The 19600-nt window shown below is 42.6% G+C and overlaps 1 protein-coding gene across 1 annotated transcript; it reads right to left on the bottom strand.

Moving 5' to 3' along the window:
* Positions 1–996: 996 nt before the first annotated feature.
* LOC133456420 (NLR family CARD domain-containing protein 3-like) lies at positions 997–17610 on the bottom strand. Its single transcript, XM_061734895.1, has 11 exons — positions 17485–17610; positions 17182–17368; positions 16499–16618; positions 15191–15301; positions 14993–15066; positions 9956–11744; positions 7008–7184; positions 4450–4632; positions 4127–4303; positions 1615–1787; positions 997–1001 (listed from the first exon to the last, which is right to left on the bottom strand). The coding sequence occupies exons 2-11, from the start codon at positions 17328–17330 to the stop codon at positions 997–999; spliced, it is 2958 nt and encodes a 985-aa protein (XP_061590879.1). The 5' UTR covers positions 17331–17368; positions 17485–17610.
* Between the last annotated feature and the right edge of the window lie 1990 nt (positions 17611–19600).

The raw sequence follows: 19600 nt of genomic DNA, 5'->3' as shown, positions 1-19600 counted from the left end.
AAACATCAGCAACACTCGTCCTCCATTTCTGAATCAGGACATCTGGGACCGACCTCACGGTCTGCTTAAGGAAGACGTCAACGTGCACGTACCAGGATTAGTTCAACCTGGCTTGACATAGCTGCACCTTCTCATCCTGGATCGTCTTCCTGCAGCGGAATCATCCAGGATGAACTCAGGAGGATATGTCAAGCCTTTCTCACACATCCTGGACTTCTTCTTTCTACTTTCATGCAACAAACCTCCCAACTGTCCCAGAAAAACTACATCAAGATGATCAGTGATGAAACTAATCTAACCATGGAAAACATTTGAAAAAGCAGCAGAGAAAAGCAGCTGGAGATGACTTTGGAGGTCTGGAATACAATATGTAATCCTGGATCAATCTGGGAACTTTATATTCAGTTGGTTAATTAAAAGACCTTAAGATCAAGATATAATTGACATTTTTCTGAATAGAATACTGCTTATAAAAATCACATTACTAGTATTACCTATTTAAATGTTGGTTAATATGTATTTTCTTATTTCCCAGTTAATTCTTGTTTGTTCAGATGTTTTATTCCAAGTTCAGACACATCTCTGGTTGTTCAGTTGTTCCTGTCTGACACATTCAGATGTTTAGTTTTCATGTAATAAATCAGAAGAGGAAGTTTAGGGAGAAACAAACTGTTGGAGGACTAAAGCAGAGAAGAAGAAACCAGAGCAGTCAGATGGTCAGTGTGGATCAGCAGGAGATCAGCCTGATGTCTGCAGGTTAGTGTCAACACAACTTTCACATCACATTCATCTGAACACACAATTAAAACATGTCTGACCTCAGAGTCTCCAGTCTGCAGTCTGGACTCTCCAGGAAACCACACAGATGTTTCACTACTGAATCATGCAGGTAGTTCCCGCTCAGGTCCAGATGTTTCAGATGTTTCAGATGGGAGGGGTTGGACTTCAGAGTTGAGACCAGAGAAGAACAGCTGATCTCTGACATCCTGCAGTACTTCAACCTGAATAAAGAATAAAAGATGTGAGCTGAAGCCACCAGGATGCAGGTTCCAACAGTCCAACAGAACCAGTGAAAAAGAGCTTCATCAATATTCATGACATCATGCTGCTGCTCCAATAAAGATGTAGTGACTTCAGCTCTTCAGCTCTGCAGCTCCACCAGTGGATCCATCCAGACAAACTCATGTTTTGCAACCAAATGATTGAAGTTTCCACACAAACAAACATGTCAGGAGGAATTCTGGGACAAATGTCAACTCATTCATTTATATGAAGGAAAATGAAGCATTTGTTTGAATGTCAGAGACACAAAAACATGATGAACTGATGTCTAATATTTCATGTAGTAAAATTAGTTTCAAGTGTTGAACAAGCAGATGAACAACTTGTTACTGGAACATGTTGTGTTTGAATATCTCAGTCGGTACAAATGTTAAAATCTCAGAGAAACAGAGAAACAAACTGTTGGAGGACTAAAGCAGAGAAGAAGAAACCAGAGCAGTCAGATGGTCAGTGTGGATCAGCAGGAGATCAGCCTGATGTCTGCAGGTTAGTGTCAACACAACTTTCACATCACATTCATCTGAACACACAACTAAAACATGTCTGACCTCAGAGTCTCCAGTCTGCAGTCTGGACTCTCCAGGAAACCACACAGCTGCTTCACATCTGAATCCTGCAGCTTGTAGTTGTTACTCAGGTCCAGTTGTTCCAGATCAGAGGGGTTGGACTCCAGAACTGAGACCAGAGAAGAACAGCTGATCTCTGACAAACTGCAGCGCTCCGACCTGATCAAAGAATAAAACACAGATAAAACTCTAGATGAGTGTTTGGTCCACATTAGATCAGCGGGCAGCAGGGTGGTGTGGTGGGAACCCCGGAGCTTCACAGTCACAAGGTTCCTGGTTCAAATCCCAGCTCGGTTCTTCCCTCATGTTCACTCAGAAACACCTCCATCAGGATTATTGATGCTTCCACATTAAACGCAGGACTGAGATACTTAGTCTCTTTGATTAGATTATAATTTTCAATGTCGGCCAACACTGTAATATATTTACGTTCAGGAACGTGGTCACAAAGTATTCTAGAATAGTGGTGAGTACTCTGATTACTATTGGGGGATCATGGAGACCCTGTATGGAGTTGGGAATGCAGGACTGGATTTAACTGGTTCTGTTGCTGCCATCAAATTCAACATTTAGCAAAGTTTGGTATTTTTATCAGAATTATTATGATTAGAATATTCTGTTAATGATGGATGAAACACAAATGATAGACGCATCACAATCAAACAGAAGCAAATTTACTGAGAATAAGAGGTTCTGGTAAACATACAGGACCTGCATCATCCCACTGATGGTAATAAGAGTACTAAATACTATTTTGAGAATTATCTTTAAAATATTCTTGAAAGTAAACAAAGTACTTTGTTGTTCAGAATGACAAACTACACAGTACTGGGTCAGCTGATTATACGTCTTACTTTTAGCTCAGCAGAGTCATGGATGTGACTTATTTTACAGTCTTTGGAGCATCTTCATGAAGGAAACCAGTTTGGTCTTGTTAGTTGTGTGATGTGATATATGACATAACGATGCTGAACATCTTCTGCTTCATGATCTGGTGTCGACTGTCTGAGTGAGCAGCGTCAGGAAGAGCTGGTGGTGGTTTCACTGGATGAGAACTTTATCTACTTATTACAGATAACTATTTTAATGGAATAAAGGGGGGAGAACGTCTACTGTAAGAGATACAGCGGTACCGACAAACCCCAACCTCACACCCACTGTCTCGCCTGCAGCTTGTGCAAAATTCCGCAGCAAGAATTCTGACCCGCTCAAATAGGAGGTCACACATAACCCCTATTCTCAAAGCTCTTCATTGGCTGCCAGTTTCCTCTAGGGTCAATTTTAAAATTCTGGTTTTAACTTTCAGAGCTTTGCATGGTCAGGCTCCACCTTACATCAGCAATCTGATCCAGCCCTACACCCCAGCTCGGGCTCTGAGGTCTGTGGATCAGAATCTGCTGATGGTTCCTCGTACTCGCTTCCGGACCAGAGGAGACCGATCCTTCCCGGCCGTTGCTCCCAGGCTTTGGAACGCTCTTCCACTCTCTCTGCGTTCCATGGAGTCTGTTGACTCCTTCAAAAGGCAACTAAAGACCTTTTTATTTGTGCAGGCTTTTGCCTAATTGTCTTGGGGCTGTTATGATCGTAAATGTGTTGTCTTGGCCTTTTAATCTCAAATTTGTATGTATCTCTTAACTGTTATTTTAACTGTGAAGCGCTCTGTGACCATGGTCTGTGAAGGGCGCTGTACAAATAAAGTTTACTTACTTACTTACTTACTACAGCGGGTCCATGAAGGAACCTTCTGGAGGGAGATGAAGAGTTTCCTGCCTCTCTCCCTGCCAGCTGATCACCCTCATCATCCTCACCTCTTCCTGTTCCTATTTAAACACGACTCCAGGTCTCCCTCTCTGCCAGATTGGGTTTGTGGTCTCCCTGCAGATACCAGTCTCCAGCAGTTCTCCTGTGACTGCTATGCTGGACCAGATCTGTGTCCTTGGACCTGGTTTTAAGGCCCAGCCTTGATCGGTACCTCTATCTGAGCTTATCTGGCTGTCTTCGGTTCTGACCCTGGCCTGCTGTTCCTGGATCTGTGTTCTGCATGGTCACCATCTCGCCTCTACTGATCCCCTCTGATTCATATTTGGGTCAATAATTATTTAGATGAGGACTCTTTACGCCTGGTCAGCCGTCACTTCAGCCCTGTCTGCTCAAACCTTAAAACAGTTAGTTAGTTTACCGTCAGCCAAAAACCGTCTTCCTTCAGGACATGTGTGGTCTCTGACTGTGTTCAGCGTGGGAGGAGGTCTGTCTCTGCCAGACTTGGTTTCATAGATGATTTAAAAGATGAACATGTAACTCAGTTTTAAACTTTTAGAGTCAGAAAAGCATCATATGGCCCTTTAAAAGCGATGAACCCAGAAGTGACATCTCCCTGAGTGAGCAGGAACACACATGTATGATGGTGAGTGAGGTTCAGACGATAAACACCTGAAACTCCTTCACCTGGACTGACGGTTTCTTCTCTGTTTGAGGAGACCCAAATCAATTTAACCGACCTGAGAGTCTGCAGCTGGTAGTCTGGACTCTCCACCAGGTCAGACAGCTGCTTCACATCTGAATTCTTCAGCTTGTAGTTGAATCTCAGGTCCAGATGTTTCAGACGGGAGGGCTTGGACTTCAGAGCTGAGACCAGAGAAGAACAGCTGATCTCTGACAGACCGCAGCACTGCAAGCTGCACAAAGACACCAGAGAAGAAGAAACCAGAGCAGTCAGATGGTCAGTGTGGATCAGCAGGAGATCAGCCTGATGTCTGCAGGTTAGTGTCAACACAACTTTCACATCACATTCATCTGAACACACAACTAAAACATGTCTGACCTCAGAGTCTCCAGTCTGCAGTCTGGACTCTCCAGGAAACCACACAGATGTTTCACTGCTGAATCCTGCAGCTTGTTCCCGCTCAGGTCCAGATGTTTCAGATGTTTCAGATGGGAGGGGTTGGACTTCAGAGCTGAGACCAGAGAAGAACAGCTGATCTCTGACAAACTGCAGCTCTCCAACCTGAACAGAAAGTAAAACATGTTGAAGTCTCATCAGAGATGTGTTTATTCAAATATCAACTTTGTCATCAGGTCCATGTGGGTCACCACTGTATCTGGACTTTATAAAACAGGTTTTACAGTTTTGTTACATCTTTGATGTCGGTTCCTGGTTGTTCCTCTGACATGTTCACCTTTACTGAACATCCTGAGGTTCTCTGGTCGAAGTCTGACACTAGATTAAGATGAAAACACCAACATACACACCAATCTTTTTGATTCGTGTTCATGTTAAAATATTGTTCAAAGCAGCAGTTTAGAGATCAGAAGCTGATCTAGCAACAATTATCAACACCAGAATGGATCTGTGGAGAACAGCTGGATTTTTACATCATGTGTCCAGTTTTATATCATTTATGCAGGATTCCTGAGGTTTTTATCATAATGATCTTTTTTATGTTAAAAAGAGTTAAAATTATGTTTTCTGAGAGCAGAAGGATAAGACATTAAAATACTTTATTTTTAAGTAATGTGTCCTTTATAATTTGACTTAAGTTGCAAACACCTAATAATTCTGTTAAAACTTACTTTTACTTTACTCTCTTACTTTTAGTTAAAGATAAGAATGATTGATTAAAGTTACTAAGATGTTACTTCCATCTACGTAACATCAATCGCCTCCGCCCTTCCCTTACCCTCCACACTGCCGCCATCCTTGTTCACAGCCTTGTCATTTCCCGCTTGGACTATCGCAACTCTCTCCTCTTCGGCCTCCCCCACCGATCCCTCCATAAACTCCAACTGGTCCAGAATTCAGCTGCCCGCATCATAACTCGGACCCGCTCTATCCATCACATCACTCCTGTCCTCCAACAGCTCCACTGGCTCCCGGTTCAGTTCCGCATCCAATTCAAGGTCATCCTGTTTACATTCAAGGCCATCCATAACCTCGCCCCCCACATATCTGTCTGATCTCCTCCATGTCCACACTGCCTCCCGAGCCCTAAGATCCTCCTCCTCCACATAACTATCTGTCCCCCCCGCCCGCCTCACCACCATGGGGAGCAGAGCATTCAGCCGCTCTGCTCCTCGTCTCTGGAACTCATTACCCTCCCAACTCAGAAACATTGATTCATTCCCTCTTTTCAAATCACAATTCAAAACTCAACTGTTCAAGACTGCCTACCTCATTTAATGTTCATGTCTTCTTTATTTCTTACCTCTGCTGTTTTTAAATGTTTTTTTTTTTTTTAAATGTGTTCTGCTGGTTTGATTTTTTAACGTGTTGTGTACGGCGACTTTGAGTGCCAAGAGAGGTGCCTTTAAAAATAAAATGTATTATTATTTATGTAATGATGCACTAACGCTGCCCATAAACATTCTCAAACCCTTACGATCATAATAAAATCACAACTCTTAACGGAACGCAACACAAAGCAAAGAACAGCAATCCCCATAATGCAATGCAGTTTAAATTGGAAGAAATGCCCCCAAATAAATTATTTTTTCCAGGCCTCAACTTTTGACAGGACTATCTCCAGCTCACAGCAGATTTGTTTTTAAATTGGTTTTACTTGTTTTTGCAAGTTCCTTGTTAAGATGAGCGGTTTTTAATGGATAATTCTCTTCATTATCATATTCAAATAGATGTAGTTGAGGGACGAGACAGGGCAGAGTGTTGTGATCCGGCATATATGCTCAAATCCACGTTGATTGTGATGTTCAAAGAAGCGTGTGTGGATTTGGGCGTACACAGTTTTGAGAACCTGAATTTTTTTTTTTGCGTACGCAAGAATTCCACGCATGGATTCATGTTGAAATCCACGCACTCTTTGTACATGAGGCCCCTGCTCTCTTTCAGTCCCGGCTGGTTGTCAGTCTGCACACCTTCCAGTCATCTTCAGGATTCTTTGTTTTCTGTTAGAGGCCTTTTTCTGTGTCTTGATGTTTTGTTAAAATAAAGGACTTTCCTGCCATCTGTCAACTTTGGGTTTCCTGCATTTGGGTTCTGTAATATCAACTCATGACAAAACCTGCAGCTGTTTTAAAACAAGTTCAGACTCAGGAAACGGCAGATTACAAACACAAGAAAGTATAAAGTACTTTGTACTTTGGCCTGATGTGCTGGGCTAATGTTTAATAAACTTTGAGGTTTTTCTTTTTTTTTATACTAAACTGGTTTCTCTCCTGTTTACATTTAAACTGGTTTCTCTCCTGTTTACATCTAAAATATTCTTATATAACAATCTTCAGACTTTTATAGTTCTAAAAACAAATAAACATTTTTTCATATCAGATATTAAATATTTCATGAATATGTTTTGAATTAAAGTTGTTTTGTCACATCTTTGGAGGATGATAACTGGATAAATGTGGAAACATCTCCAGTGGACTGACCTCAGAGTCTCCAGTCTACAGTTTGGACTCTCCAGTCCACCAGACAGAATATTCACTCCTGAATCCTCCAGTTTCTTGGTCCGACTCAGGTCCAGTTCTGTCAGATGGGAGGGGTTGGACTTCAGAGCGGACGCAACAACTTCACAGTGAGTCTTTGAGAGATCACAACCAACAAATCTGTGATGAGAGAAAATATGTTGTCAGTTTTAATAAAGTCTGAGTTAAAGCCAGAATGAACACATCTGATGACATCTGCAGACTTTGTCTGGATCTGCAGATGAAGGATGGAACCGGCTTCGTTAACGTCTGTCAAAGTCTGAACATCTGATTTAGGACATAATCTCAATTATTCTTGGACATTTTTCACTCTGAACATCTTGAACGAAGTGTGGAGCTGAACTTTTATCAAGTATCCAGATAAAAGATCTTCAAGCTTTTAAGCTATATTTAGTATTTTTCTGACTCCTGGACTAGTTAGGGCCCGAGCACCTTCAGTGCGAAGGCCCTATTGTATATGTAGGAATTTTTTATTATTTTTCTGACAAAAGGAAGGCCTTTTTGCCCCCCTAAACGTGCCCAAAAAGTCACCAAATTTTGCACCCAAGCCAGGCCTGGCGAAAATTTTTATATTTAATGGTTTACATCAATGGGCGTGGCAAAATAGCTCAATAGCGCCCCCTTGAAAACTTTGTGCCTCAAGCCCCACGATACGGTTTGACGTAGATGCACGAAAATCGGTACACACCTGTATCATGGCCCAACTTAAAGAAAAGTCTCTTGGTGCCATGGCGGAAACCGAACAGGATGTCGGCCATTTTGAATTAATTGTGTTGTTTTGCCGAAATTTATGCCATTCCTTCGGCAGTTAATTCGGCCCGAACCGTAACGTGCACCCAGGTTTGTTATACATCAAAATGTGCGTCTCCATCCTGCGACAACACGCATTACTTTTCTCTTTCAAAAGCATTACCGTGGCGACGCTAGACGCCAAAAAGCGCGCCCACCCTTCATCTGATTGGTTCAGACCGAAAAAACTTTGCGCCTCAAGCCCCATAATGACGTACATGAATGAAAATCGGTCAACACCTGTATCATGTCGCAACTAAAAGAAAAGTCTCATGGCGCCATGGCCGAAACCGAAAAGGAAGTCGGCCATTTTGAACATTCTGAATTAAATGCGTAATTTTGGAGCAATATATGCCATTCCTTCGAGAAGTAATTCAGCCCGAACCGTATCGTGAACCCAGATGTGTTGTACATCAAAATGTGCGTCTCCATCCTGTGACTACACGCATTACTTTTCTCTTTCAAAAGTGTTACCGTGGCGACGCTAGACGCCACATGCGCACCCCCCCTTCATCTGATTGGTCCATATTTGATAGTTCCCCAAAAGGCACCAAATTTGGCATGCAAGCCAGGCCTGGCGATAAATTTGATATTTCATGGTTTGCATTAATGGGCGTGGCAAAATGGCTCAACAGTGCCCCCCGGAAAACTTTGTGCCTCAAGCCCCACAATACGGTTTGACGTACATGCACGAAAATCGCTACACACCTGTATCATGGCACAACTTAAAGAAAAGTCTCTGAGAGCCATGGCCGAAACCGAACAGGAAGTCGGCCATTTTGAATTAATTGTGTAATTTTGGCGAAATTTATGCGATTCCTTCGGCAATTAATACGGCCTGAACCATAATGTGCGCCCAGGTGTGTTATACATCAAAATGTGCGTCTCCATCCTGCGACTACACGCATTACTTTTTTCTCTTTCATTTGATAGTCACCAAATCTTGCATGCAAGCCAGGCCTGGCGACACATTTGATATTTCATGGTTTGCATTAATGGGCGTGGCCTAACGGCTCAACAGCGCCCCCTAGAATACTATTCTCTGCCATAACTTTTGAATGGTTTGACATAAAGAGTCGTGGGTGGTGTCATGGGACTCGGTATTGAGTCCTTTACCATAATTGGTGAAAATTAGCCCCGCCCCTTCTTCTGATTGGTTGTCCCTATTTCAAGCTATAACTTTTGAATGTTTTGACATAGAGAGTAGTGGGTGGTGTCATCTGACTCTGTATTGAGTCCTTGAGCTTCATTGGCCTGAATTAGCCCCGCTCCTTCTTCTGATTGGTTGTCCCTTTTTTCTGCTATAACTTTTGAATGGTTTGACATAAGAAGTCATGGGTGGTGTCATTTCTGATATGCTTATGGGGGACGGTGGCCATGAGTGCGAGGGCCCGTTCATCGCTGCTTGCAGCTTTAATTTTTCTTGTATTTTGTGTTCAGGTCTCTTAAAGAAGACTTTGCTCACACAGAGACTTCAGCATTTATCAGAGATTGATTAAGAAGTTCTCGTATGAAGCTGTAAACGTCTTCATGCTGCTCTCTTCTACAGCAACAACACAAACACCTGTCACCTTCTGTCTCAGACAAACTTTCATTCATAATTAATGAAGCTGCACTCGTGAAATTCAGCACTCAGAGATTTTCCATCTAGAGTCTCGGTCTGGTACGACCAGCAGTTTATGGAGGATCATGGGATTTCAAGCCTTCATATCTGTGTCGAGGCCTCTTGGATAAGAGGTGAAAAGTCTTCAGGAACCAAAAACAAGTCCAACTGCTTTCCTCTTAAAGTCTGTGGAAAGTAACAGGACGGTGCAGGAGATCCCAGAACCAGAGTTACTAGAATTAAGGTCTCTGACCAAGGACACATGTGTCCACAAAACCCCCCAGTGTTCTCCGTTACATAGATTAATCTCTGAGCAGCAAAAACATCAATTAGATCAAGTGTTTGAAACATGAACCTCTAGTTGAGGTGACTTGAGGTGACCCAGAAAAAAACCAAATCATCGGATTTCAAAAGTTTTCATTTGAAGATCAAAACAAGATTTAAAGAACTAAACTGCTAATTTACACTAAATGGTGTTATTGATCACATCTGGACTCACCGAGCCTTTCTGCAGTTCCTCACAGCTGGAATCAGTCTCAGTCGTCCTCCTTTTGTTGTGTTGTACTTGCTCAGGTCCAACTCATCCAGAACCTCCTCTGACATCTGCAGCATGTAGGCCAGAGCTGAACACTGGATCTGAGAGAGTTTCTTCTCTGATCTGTTCTCTGACTTCAGGAACTCTTGGATCTGCTGATGAACTGAGAGGTCATTCATCTCCATCAGGCACTGGAAGATGTTGATGATTCTGTCAGGAGAGATGCTGTTAGTCATCATCTCCTTCAGGATCTTGATGACTCTCTGGATGGTTTCTGTACGGTTTCCCGTCTGGTTCAGCAGACCTCCTAACAGTCTCTGGTTGGACTCCACAGAAAGACCATGAAGGAAGCGAACAAACAGGTCCAGGTGGCCATTTTTACTCTTCAGGGATTTCTGCATGACTCTCTTCAGGAAGTCATCCAGAGTTGAGTATATGTAGTTTCCTTCCAGGAAGTTCTCCAGCACATCTGTGTTTCTGGTGGAGTAACAGTGGAGCATGTAAACTGCAGCCAGGAACTCCTGGATGCTCAGATGAACAAAGCAATAGACAGGTTTCTGGAAGATCTCACACTCTCTCCTGAAGATCTGGGTACAAACTCCTGAGAACACCGAGGCCTCTGTGACATCAAGACCACACTGCTCCAGGTCTTCTTGGTAGAACATGATGTTTCCTTTCTCCAGATGTTCAAACGCCAGCCTCCCCAGCTTCAGGAGAAGGTCCCTGTCAGCCTCCGTCAGCTCCTGTGGACTCGTCTCATGTCCCTCCTGGTACTTGTTCTTCTTCCTCTTCGTCTGGACCACCAGGAAGTGTGAGAACATGTCAGTCAGGGTCTTGGGCAGCTCTCCTCTCTGCTCTGTGGTCAACATGTGGTCCAGAACTGAAGCAGTGATCCAGCAGAAGACTGGGAGTTTACACATGATGTGGAGGGTTCTGGATGTCTTCATGTGGGAGACGATGCTGCTGGACCGCTCTTCATCACTGAACCTCCTCCTGAAGTATTCCTCCTTCTGGCCGTCGGTGAAGCCTCGTACTTCTGTCACCCTGTCCACGTGTTTCTGAGGGATCTGATAGGCTGCTGCAGGTCTGGAAGTGATCCAGATGAGAGCTGAGGGAAGCAGGTTCCCCTGGATGAGGTTGGTCAGCAGCACGTTGACCGATGAGCTCTGTGTGATGTCAGACACGACCGGACCGTTGTTGAAGTCCAGGGAACTTCTGCTTTCATCCAGGCCGTCAAAGATGAACAACGGTTTCCCGGCAGCCAGCTGCTCTGCTGTGAGCTTCTGTAATGATGGATGGAAAACCTGGATCAGCCTGAGAAGACTGAACTGCTCGTCTCTGATCAGGTTCAGCTCCCTGAACGAGAGCAGAATCACCACGGTGACGTCTTGATTCTCCGAGCCCTCGGCCCAGTCCAGAGAGAACTTCTGAACCGAGAAGGTTTTCCCAACACCAGCGACGCCGTTAGTCAGAACCACTCTGATGGCTCCATGTTGGTCAGGTAAGGCTTTAAAGATGTCTTGGCATCTGATTGGAGTGTCATGGAGGCTCTTCATCCGGGGCGCTGTCTCCAGCTGCCTCACCTCATGTTGGGTATCAACCTCTTCACTCAGTCCCTCTGTGATGAAGAGCTCTGTGTAAATCCTGTTGAGGGGGGTTCTACTTCCTGTTTCATCAATTCCTTCAGTCACATGTTCACATCTGCTCCTCAGACTGATCTTATGTTCATCTAGGACCTCCTGCAGACCGGCATCTGCTGAAATAAAGAATGAAGAGGAGGTCAGAGAGATAGAAACTCCTACTAAGTCAGTGATGGGGGGGCTCCAGGAGCTAAAACAACCTGGTTTAGGACCTGGTTTGACCGCTCAGTCCACCCATGCCGGTGAAGGGTCAAGACCACCTAAGCTTTATTGCCCTGCAGACTGCAGGTACCGTTCAAGAATGTGGAAAACGAAAACCTCCCGCCCTCTTCTCCCCTCTGTGGGGTTGCTGGTGGCCTGGGTTCCGGGTTCTTCCTCGTCGGCCTGTGGTCTCGCGGGTGGCGGGGTTGCCCCCCCCCCTCCCCCACTATAGATACACTTCAGGTGGAGCTTTGATAGGATTTGTATGCATACCCATAGCTACACATATACATACACACACACACACACACACACCTAGCCACACATACATATACACGCGTACACACAAATACATACACACATACACACACACACACACACATAGCCACACAGACATGTACATACACACGCACATATACATATACATACACACACACACACACACACACACACATAGTCATACCCCACTGTACATACACACGCACGTATACATATACATACACGCACACACACACACATAGACATACAGTGGGGAGAACAAGTATTTGATACACTGCCGATTTTGCAGGTTTTCCCACTTGCAAAGCATGTAGAAGTCTGTAATTTTCATCATAGGTACTCTTCAACTGTGAGTGACAGAATCTAAAAAAAAAATCCAGAAAATCACATTGTATGATTTTTAAGTAATTAATTTGCATTTTATTGCATGACAAGTATTTGATCACCTGTCAACCAGTAAGACTTCCGGCTCTCACAGACCTGTTAGTTCTTCTTTAAGAAGCCCTCCTTTTCTCCACTCATTACCTGTATTAACTGCACTGCAGTGTGTGCAAACCTGGTCAAGAACTACAGGAAACGTCTGATCTCTGTATTGCAAACAAAGGTTTCTGTACCAAATATTAAGTTCTGTTTTTCTGATGTATCAAATACTTATGTCATGCAATAAAATGCAAATTAATTACTTAAAAATCATACAATGTGATTTTCTGGATTTTTTAGATTCTGTCACTCACAGTTGAAGAGTACCTATGATAAAAATTACAGACTTCTACATGCTTTTCAAGTGGGAAAACCTGCAAAATCGGCAGTGTATCAAATACTTGTTCTCCCCACTGTACATACACACGCACGTATACATATACATACACGCACACACACACACATAGTCATATACATACACGCACACAGAGATATATACACTGGCTTGTCCACCTGCATGCTTGCTCTGTAGTTTTTGGGGTTAGTTAGCGGTAGCTTAGCTCAGACTGTGATCGGATCTCGAGATTTGTGTCGATTGCTGCTCGTGTTTTGGTCGGCTCCGTGTCGGTTTTGTGTTTCGTTTGTGGTTTTTGTTGCAGATTTCCAGTGCTTGACGTGTGCTTCCGTGTGTCCCTGCTCCCCGGATTGGCAGTGGATGTCACACCCCCCCCCCCCCAAAAAAAAACAAAAAAAACACTGGGTTTGTATGTGTATGCGTATGTATGCATATATATGTATATATACTAAATATAGTAATAATGCACATATGCCTTAGGTTTTTACCGGCATGGTATCAACCATTAATATGTGTGCAGACGAGGTAAAAAAAAAAAAAGAATGTGGAAAACGTAAATACTGGTCACTGCCGGGACAACCATCTGAACCCCCCCCAAGACGAAGGTCACCACGGTTGTATTGGGTAACAGACAGACATCGAACTGTGGAAAACATCGGTCGTTGATCAGAGGAACATTGTGAGAATTTTCAGGTAAAACCCTAAAACAACCACTCACGGAGGTTGGAACGCCTGGAAAAGTTTCAACAAGATCTGAACCGTACGAGGAGAGGTCCGGTTTAGGAGAAACATTTATAATTGAAGAAACAGGGACACTGAGGTGGACGTCCTCAGACGAGCAGAATCACATGAAACTTCAGGTGAACTCCTAATCCCTCAAATCCATCCCAGGAGGCAGAGCTTGGAAATGCTCCAAGACGGAGGAAAAACCTCCACAAAACCAGGCAAGGGCAGTTCTGCGTAGTATTTAACCTTGTGGGTCATTTTTGTGAGCAGAGCACTTCTGTGCTGTCAGACGAGTGGAAGATTGAAACATTCAGTCTTCTTTCCAGCTTCATGATTTTTACATATCTCCTTGGAAACGGAATGCTGGCTAATTTCTTGATTTTCATCCACCAAAACAATACTATCCTTGTGCTGCGTAGGCTAATTTCATTATATGATGTCACTACGCCCGTCGCAGCTGTTGTAAAGATGCCATGAGGAGGCAGAAAAGGCAGCTAGAGGATCGCTTTAAAAAGACTCCTACACACGGTACGATTTTAGCGCCCGTACAAGATGATGGAACCTGGACCTGCTTAACCTCCGGTATGAAGTCCAGAATGCTACACACACTGAACCATGATGAGAACTGAGCTGGAACACCGACGTTCACACTCCCGGTTGAGTCCAATGAGGAACAAAGAAAACAGGCAGGTCCTCTACTGACCACTAGGGTCCAGATCCAGACCTGCAGGTCCTCTACAGACCACTAGGGTCCAGATCCAGACCTACAGGTCCTCTACTGACCACTAGGGTCCAGATCCAGACCTACAGGTCCTCTACTGACCACTAGGGTCCAGATCCAGACCTGCAGGTCCTCTACAGACCACTAGGGTCCAGATCCAGACCTGCAGGTCCTCTACTGACCACTAGGGTCCAGATCCAGACCTGCAGGTCCTCTACTGACCACTAGGGTCCAGATCCAGACCTGCAGGTCCTCTACAGACCACTAGGGTCCAGATCCAGACCTGCAGGTCCTCTACTGACCACTAGGGTCCAGATCCAGACCTGCAGGTCCTCTACAGACCACTAGGGTCCAGATCCAGACCTGCAGGTCCATTATTATTTCATAAAACAAGGAAACAGCTGATGAGCGTAACAGCAGCAGCAGGAAGTCACATGTAGGATTTATATTTGCAACATGAGTAACTGGGGAGACGCAGACATCCACAAGCTGCCCAGCCTCAGAGCCGAGGACGCCATAAACCGGCGTACGTCCGGAACCACAAAGGATGATGGTGTTTGAACAACTGGACACAAAAATACACAAAAATAACAAACCGGGCGTACGCCGATGCATCAGAGGCCACGACTACGACTCTTCAGACTGATGGACGGTCTCACCTTGTGGAGAACTTGCTCTGGATCTTTTTCCATATCCCAGATTTTCCGATGAAGCCGACTGGTAGGAGCTCCCTCTGCAGAACCAGCGTCCACACAGGGTTTATTGGATGTTTCCACGATTACAAGCAGAATCAAACACAAACAAGTTCTCAAGGTATTTGTTGTGTTTTTTTCTTCCAGAGGACATGGTTTTCTTACTTCATTGGAGCAGGTTCATTGTTGAAGTTTTCAGGTAGATCTTTGGAGACGTCACTCTTCGTAGACAGACAACTGGAGGCTGCAGAATTCACTCGTCTGAAAGAACGACCTCTGAAAAACCCAAAGATCCTGATCTTCACATCTCATCAGCCAATGATCACACAACTGACTCTTTCTGCACAAGGTAAGTAGGAACAAGGCAAGAACCAGGAACCGGGAACTTAACCGATAACCCATAGGAGACACATCACACCAAAAACAGCCTGAAATAGACAGACTTTCTTCTGATTGGTCAAGTATTCTCAATTTAGTTTTTTGTTCCATCCTTCTCTCATAAACATCTCACATTTAATATCCACAATAACTGAACTGAACTATAGGTCAGAAAATCTATATTTCTACTTTGTCGTCCTTATTTTCAAACTGAATCAGTCTTTACAATCTGTCAAACTGCCTTCAAAAACACAGCAGCAGGAAACTTCATGGCCTCAGCTTCTAACGGTGGACTATTCCATCTATTCTAGTATTTATCAAGTCCTTCAGAAGCAGAGGTGATGAATCTCCTACTTTTGTCTTTATTGACAGTAGTTTGTGCAACTTTTTGAAGTTAGATTTTACACAACAATAACGTGGGAGTTGACAGATGGAGATTCTTGTACAGGCAGATGTTTTTACAGACTTTTTTTATACACTTACAAAGCTACATTTACGGTTTGTTTGTAGGGATCCAATCTACAAGGTGTACTGACAATAAAGGACTATTCTATTCTATTATATTCTATATTCTAGGTGTCTTTTTACTTAAAGTAAACTGAAATCAGGATTAAAAATGCTGACCATAATTCTTATATCTGGATACATTTCACAAATTTTTAAGGTTTCCCAAAAACCAGAGAGAGTAGGAAGTGGGAAATAACCCTACAAAAGGAGGGGTTGTCTGCCTCTGAATAATGAATAGAATTGTAAATAAATTATTATATATATATATATATATATATATATATATATATATATATATATATATATATATATATATATATATATATATATATATATATATATATATATATATAAATAATTTGAATTATTACATTTTTAACATATAATAATTCAATTTTAATATATTAGTGATATTCTTATATACATATATTCCCACACACACACACACACACACACACACACACACACACACACACACACACACACACACACACACACACACACACACACACACACACACACACACACACACACACAAAATATAAATTCATGATGAGTCATAAAATCAGTTAACAACAGTTGTCTTACTTTGTGTCTGAGGGTCCAGGTTCTTTACTGAAGACTGGAGGTCGTTCCATGGACCAGTCACTCTTCATAGACAGACAGCTGGATCCTGGAGACTCTGGTCTCTGACTGCAGTAACGACCTCTGCAAACACAAATTCATATCAGTCACTCATAATATTGATGTTGACCACTGAAGACGATCTACACTAGGGGTCTCCAACCCTGGTCCCCGAGAGCCAGTGTCCTGCATGTTTTAGATGTTTCCCTGCTTCAGCACAGCCTCATACAAATGACTGATAAAATGACTCTTCAATCTCGTGTCTTCCCTTCTGCCTTCAAGCAAGCTCTGGTCACCCCACTGCTGATAAACCAACGCTCAACTCTGCCCAGGTTGAAGACTACCGTCCGGTCCCACTGCTCCCATCCCAACGTCCTGAATTCCCTGTTTCAGTAATTTCTAATGTCATCAATGACTACTAATGTCCTAAAACTGCTGCAGACTCTCCTGGACCGATCTGGAGAGGTAGTTTCATCCTGAACCAAACTCTGGTGTCTGAACCAGCAGGACCACGTGGTTGAGGAACACAGAAGACACTGTTGTTGAAAAACAGGAACAAGACGGAGAAATTGATGTTTGAAGAAACTAAAACATCAAATAAACCGAAGTCATAGAGTCATAAAATCAGTTAACAAGAGTTGTCTTACTTTGTGTCTGAAGGTCCAGGTTCATTACTGAACCTTATAGGTGCCTCTTTGGACCGGTCACTCTTCATAGAGAGACAGATGGATCCTGGAGACTCTGGTCTCTCCTCCTCTTTCTCCACACAATCGTCCATCTTCTGGACTTCAGTCATTCAGAGACATGAACCAGAAACACCGACCATCTTTGAATCTGTAGACAGAAACCTTATTAGAACTTTATTAGATTTTACATTCTTTCACCCACTTTACATGAATGACTTTGTCAAAACTCCTGAGGTTGAAAAAAGAGGTTTTACTGATACTGACGATGAGAGAGAATTGAAACTGAGAGTCGCCTCTAATTTGATGTCAATCTGTGAAGCCGAGTATTCGCCTGGAGAAGATATGTTCTGTTTCATTAAAAAGTCAAAGAACGACTGATGAAGTTATCCAGGAAACCACTTCTTCTCTGATTCACACTAAAGAGCACAAGCCTGAACGTTACCTGCTTGTGTTCAGTTTTCTACACAAAAACATCAGAGTTTATTCTGGATCCAGTCATGAAGGTCAGTCTGAGATCAGCGGTGCGTTTCCCAAAACCACCGTTGATGATGATGTTCACCACTAACATAGTTGGACCCAGGCAGGTAAGGATGGGAATTGATAAGATTTTATCGATTCCGATTCCATTTTCGATTCTGTTTAACGATTCGATTCTTTATCGATTCTCTTATCGATTCTCATTTGAAAAAAAGGAGAACAAACAGGTGGATTAGCATCAACTTTGTTTTATATCTTTGAACAAAAAAATACAAGTGAGGTCTTAAGACGCCCCCAGCCTTGGGCTCCTCGATGGTGCCAGGGGGTCCCCACAAAATCATTTTTAATATAAAATATGTATTTAATATAAAATAATAATAATAAAATCAATATTATTCTGTAGAAATTAACTAAATACAACAAATTATTCTGTGGCAATTACACAAGAATATTCAGTAACATGTTCAACACCACAAACTTAGTCACTGCTCGGTGACATTCATCTATTCTGGCCTCATACTCTTCCCTGCCTTGATGAAAGGAGAAGCTAGCGGTAGACTTAGGGTTGCCACCTTTCAGAAATAGAAATAAGGAACACCCCGATTTCAGCAGCACAGGTGCCAAAAAAAGGGACATCCCCAAAACTTCTAAAATGCATAGAAATGTATTTATTTTATATGAAAAACAAAAAGCTTTGATTTAAAGTTTAAAGTGCTTTAATAGCATTGAACTTGCAGGACTGTACATACGTACCACACTGGTAACTGAAATAGCCTCCTATGCTACGTATCAGCCAAGATGTAGAATATAGCCTACAGGTGAAGAATATGGCGTAAAAGTCAATAATTCAACCTAAAAGGTGAAACTAATACATGTATATTACATACCGGTAGTCTCATTACAGGCAAAGCAAGATATGTTAAGCCTTTATTTGTTATAATTTTGATGATTGAATTGTTTATTGATTTCATAATATATTCTAATTTTTTGAGATTTTTTATTTTGGGTTTTCATAAACTGAGACATAATCACCAAAATTATAACAAATAAAGGCTTGAAATATCTCACTTTGCATGTAGTGGGAAATAATATATTTGTTTCACCTAAAGTTGAATTTACTACGAATGAAGTTTTGCAATATATTCAAATTTTCCGACCTTCACCTGTATTTTATGACATAAATAAATAAGAGCATAATATATGTCTGTATTGGTGCAATACGGAACGCAACTCTTAATTCCCAATTACGGAACAATTCCGTATTTCAAGGGACGGGTGGAAAGCTTGACGAAGGTTCACAAACACGGTTGTTAAGTTGTTTGGTTGTAACGACATATCTGGACCTGCGGGGAGAAGATTAGTTCCTGGTTGTTACTTTATCAATGATGGAAGTCGTAGTCGATGGCAGGTGGGAACCCACCGATGGAAGTTCACCTTTATCATCCAGTCCATCATCCGGTTCACCTGGAAGAACATCAGCTGCTGTTGTTAACCTTTATGAGGTTCCATTTGGACCATGAATGTTCTTAAACTCATTGTTTGTCTACTGATCATCCAGCTAAGGTGTTTCTGTCACTTTTAACTGTATTTTATTCGTAACAAAGCTTTAAACCTCAGTGTAATAATAGATGTGTTATGTAGGGTGTTGGGAGGAAACGTTGACCAACCTGTGAGTGTGTCATGTGATCAGAGCCAGAATACTTGTTAAACATCCCAGACAGAATTCAAAGATGTGAGCATAAAAATGAGTGAACGAACATGTGTCATGGTGAGCTACAGTCATGCTGGTATGTTAGGAGACTGGAAGCTAGCAGAAATGTTCCTGCTCTTAAAACAACCTCATTTACTGATTATTTCACAAAGATTTGATTGTAAATTGTTGTTCTGTTTTATTTGAAGTACT

The sequence above is a fragment of the Cololabis saira genome, chromosome 12 (genome assembly GCF_033807715.1).
Source record: "Cololabis saira isolate AMF1-May2022 chromosome 12, fColSai1.1, whole genome shotgun sequence".
NCBI classification, from domain to species: domain Eukaryota; kingdom Metazoa; phylum Chordata; class Actinopteri; order Beloniformes; family Belonidae; genus Cololabis; species Cololabis saira.
This window is presented reverse-complemented; position numbering and strand designations above follow the sequence as displayed.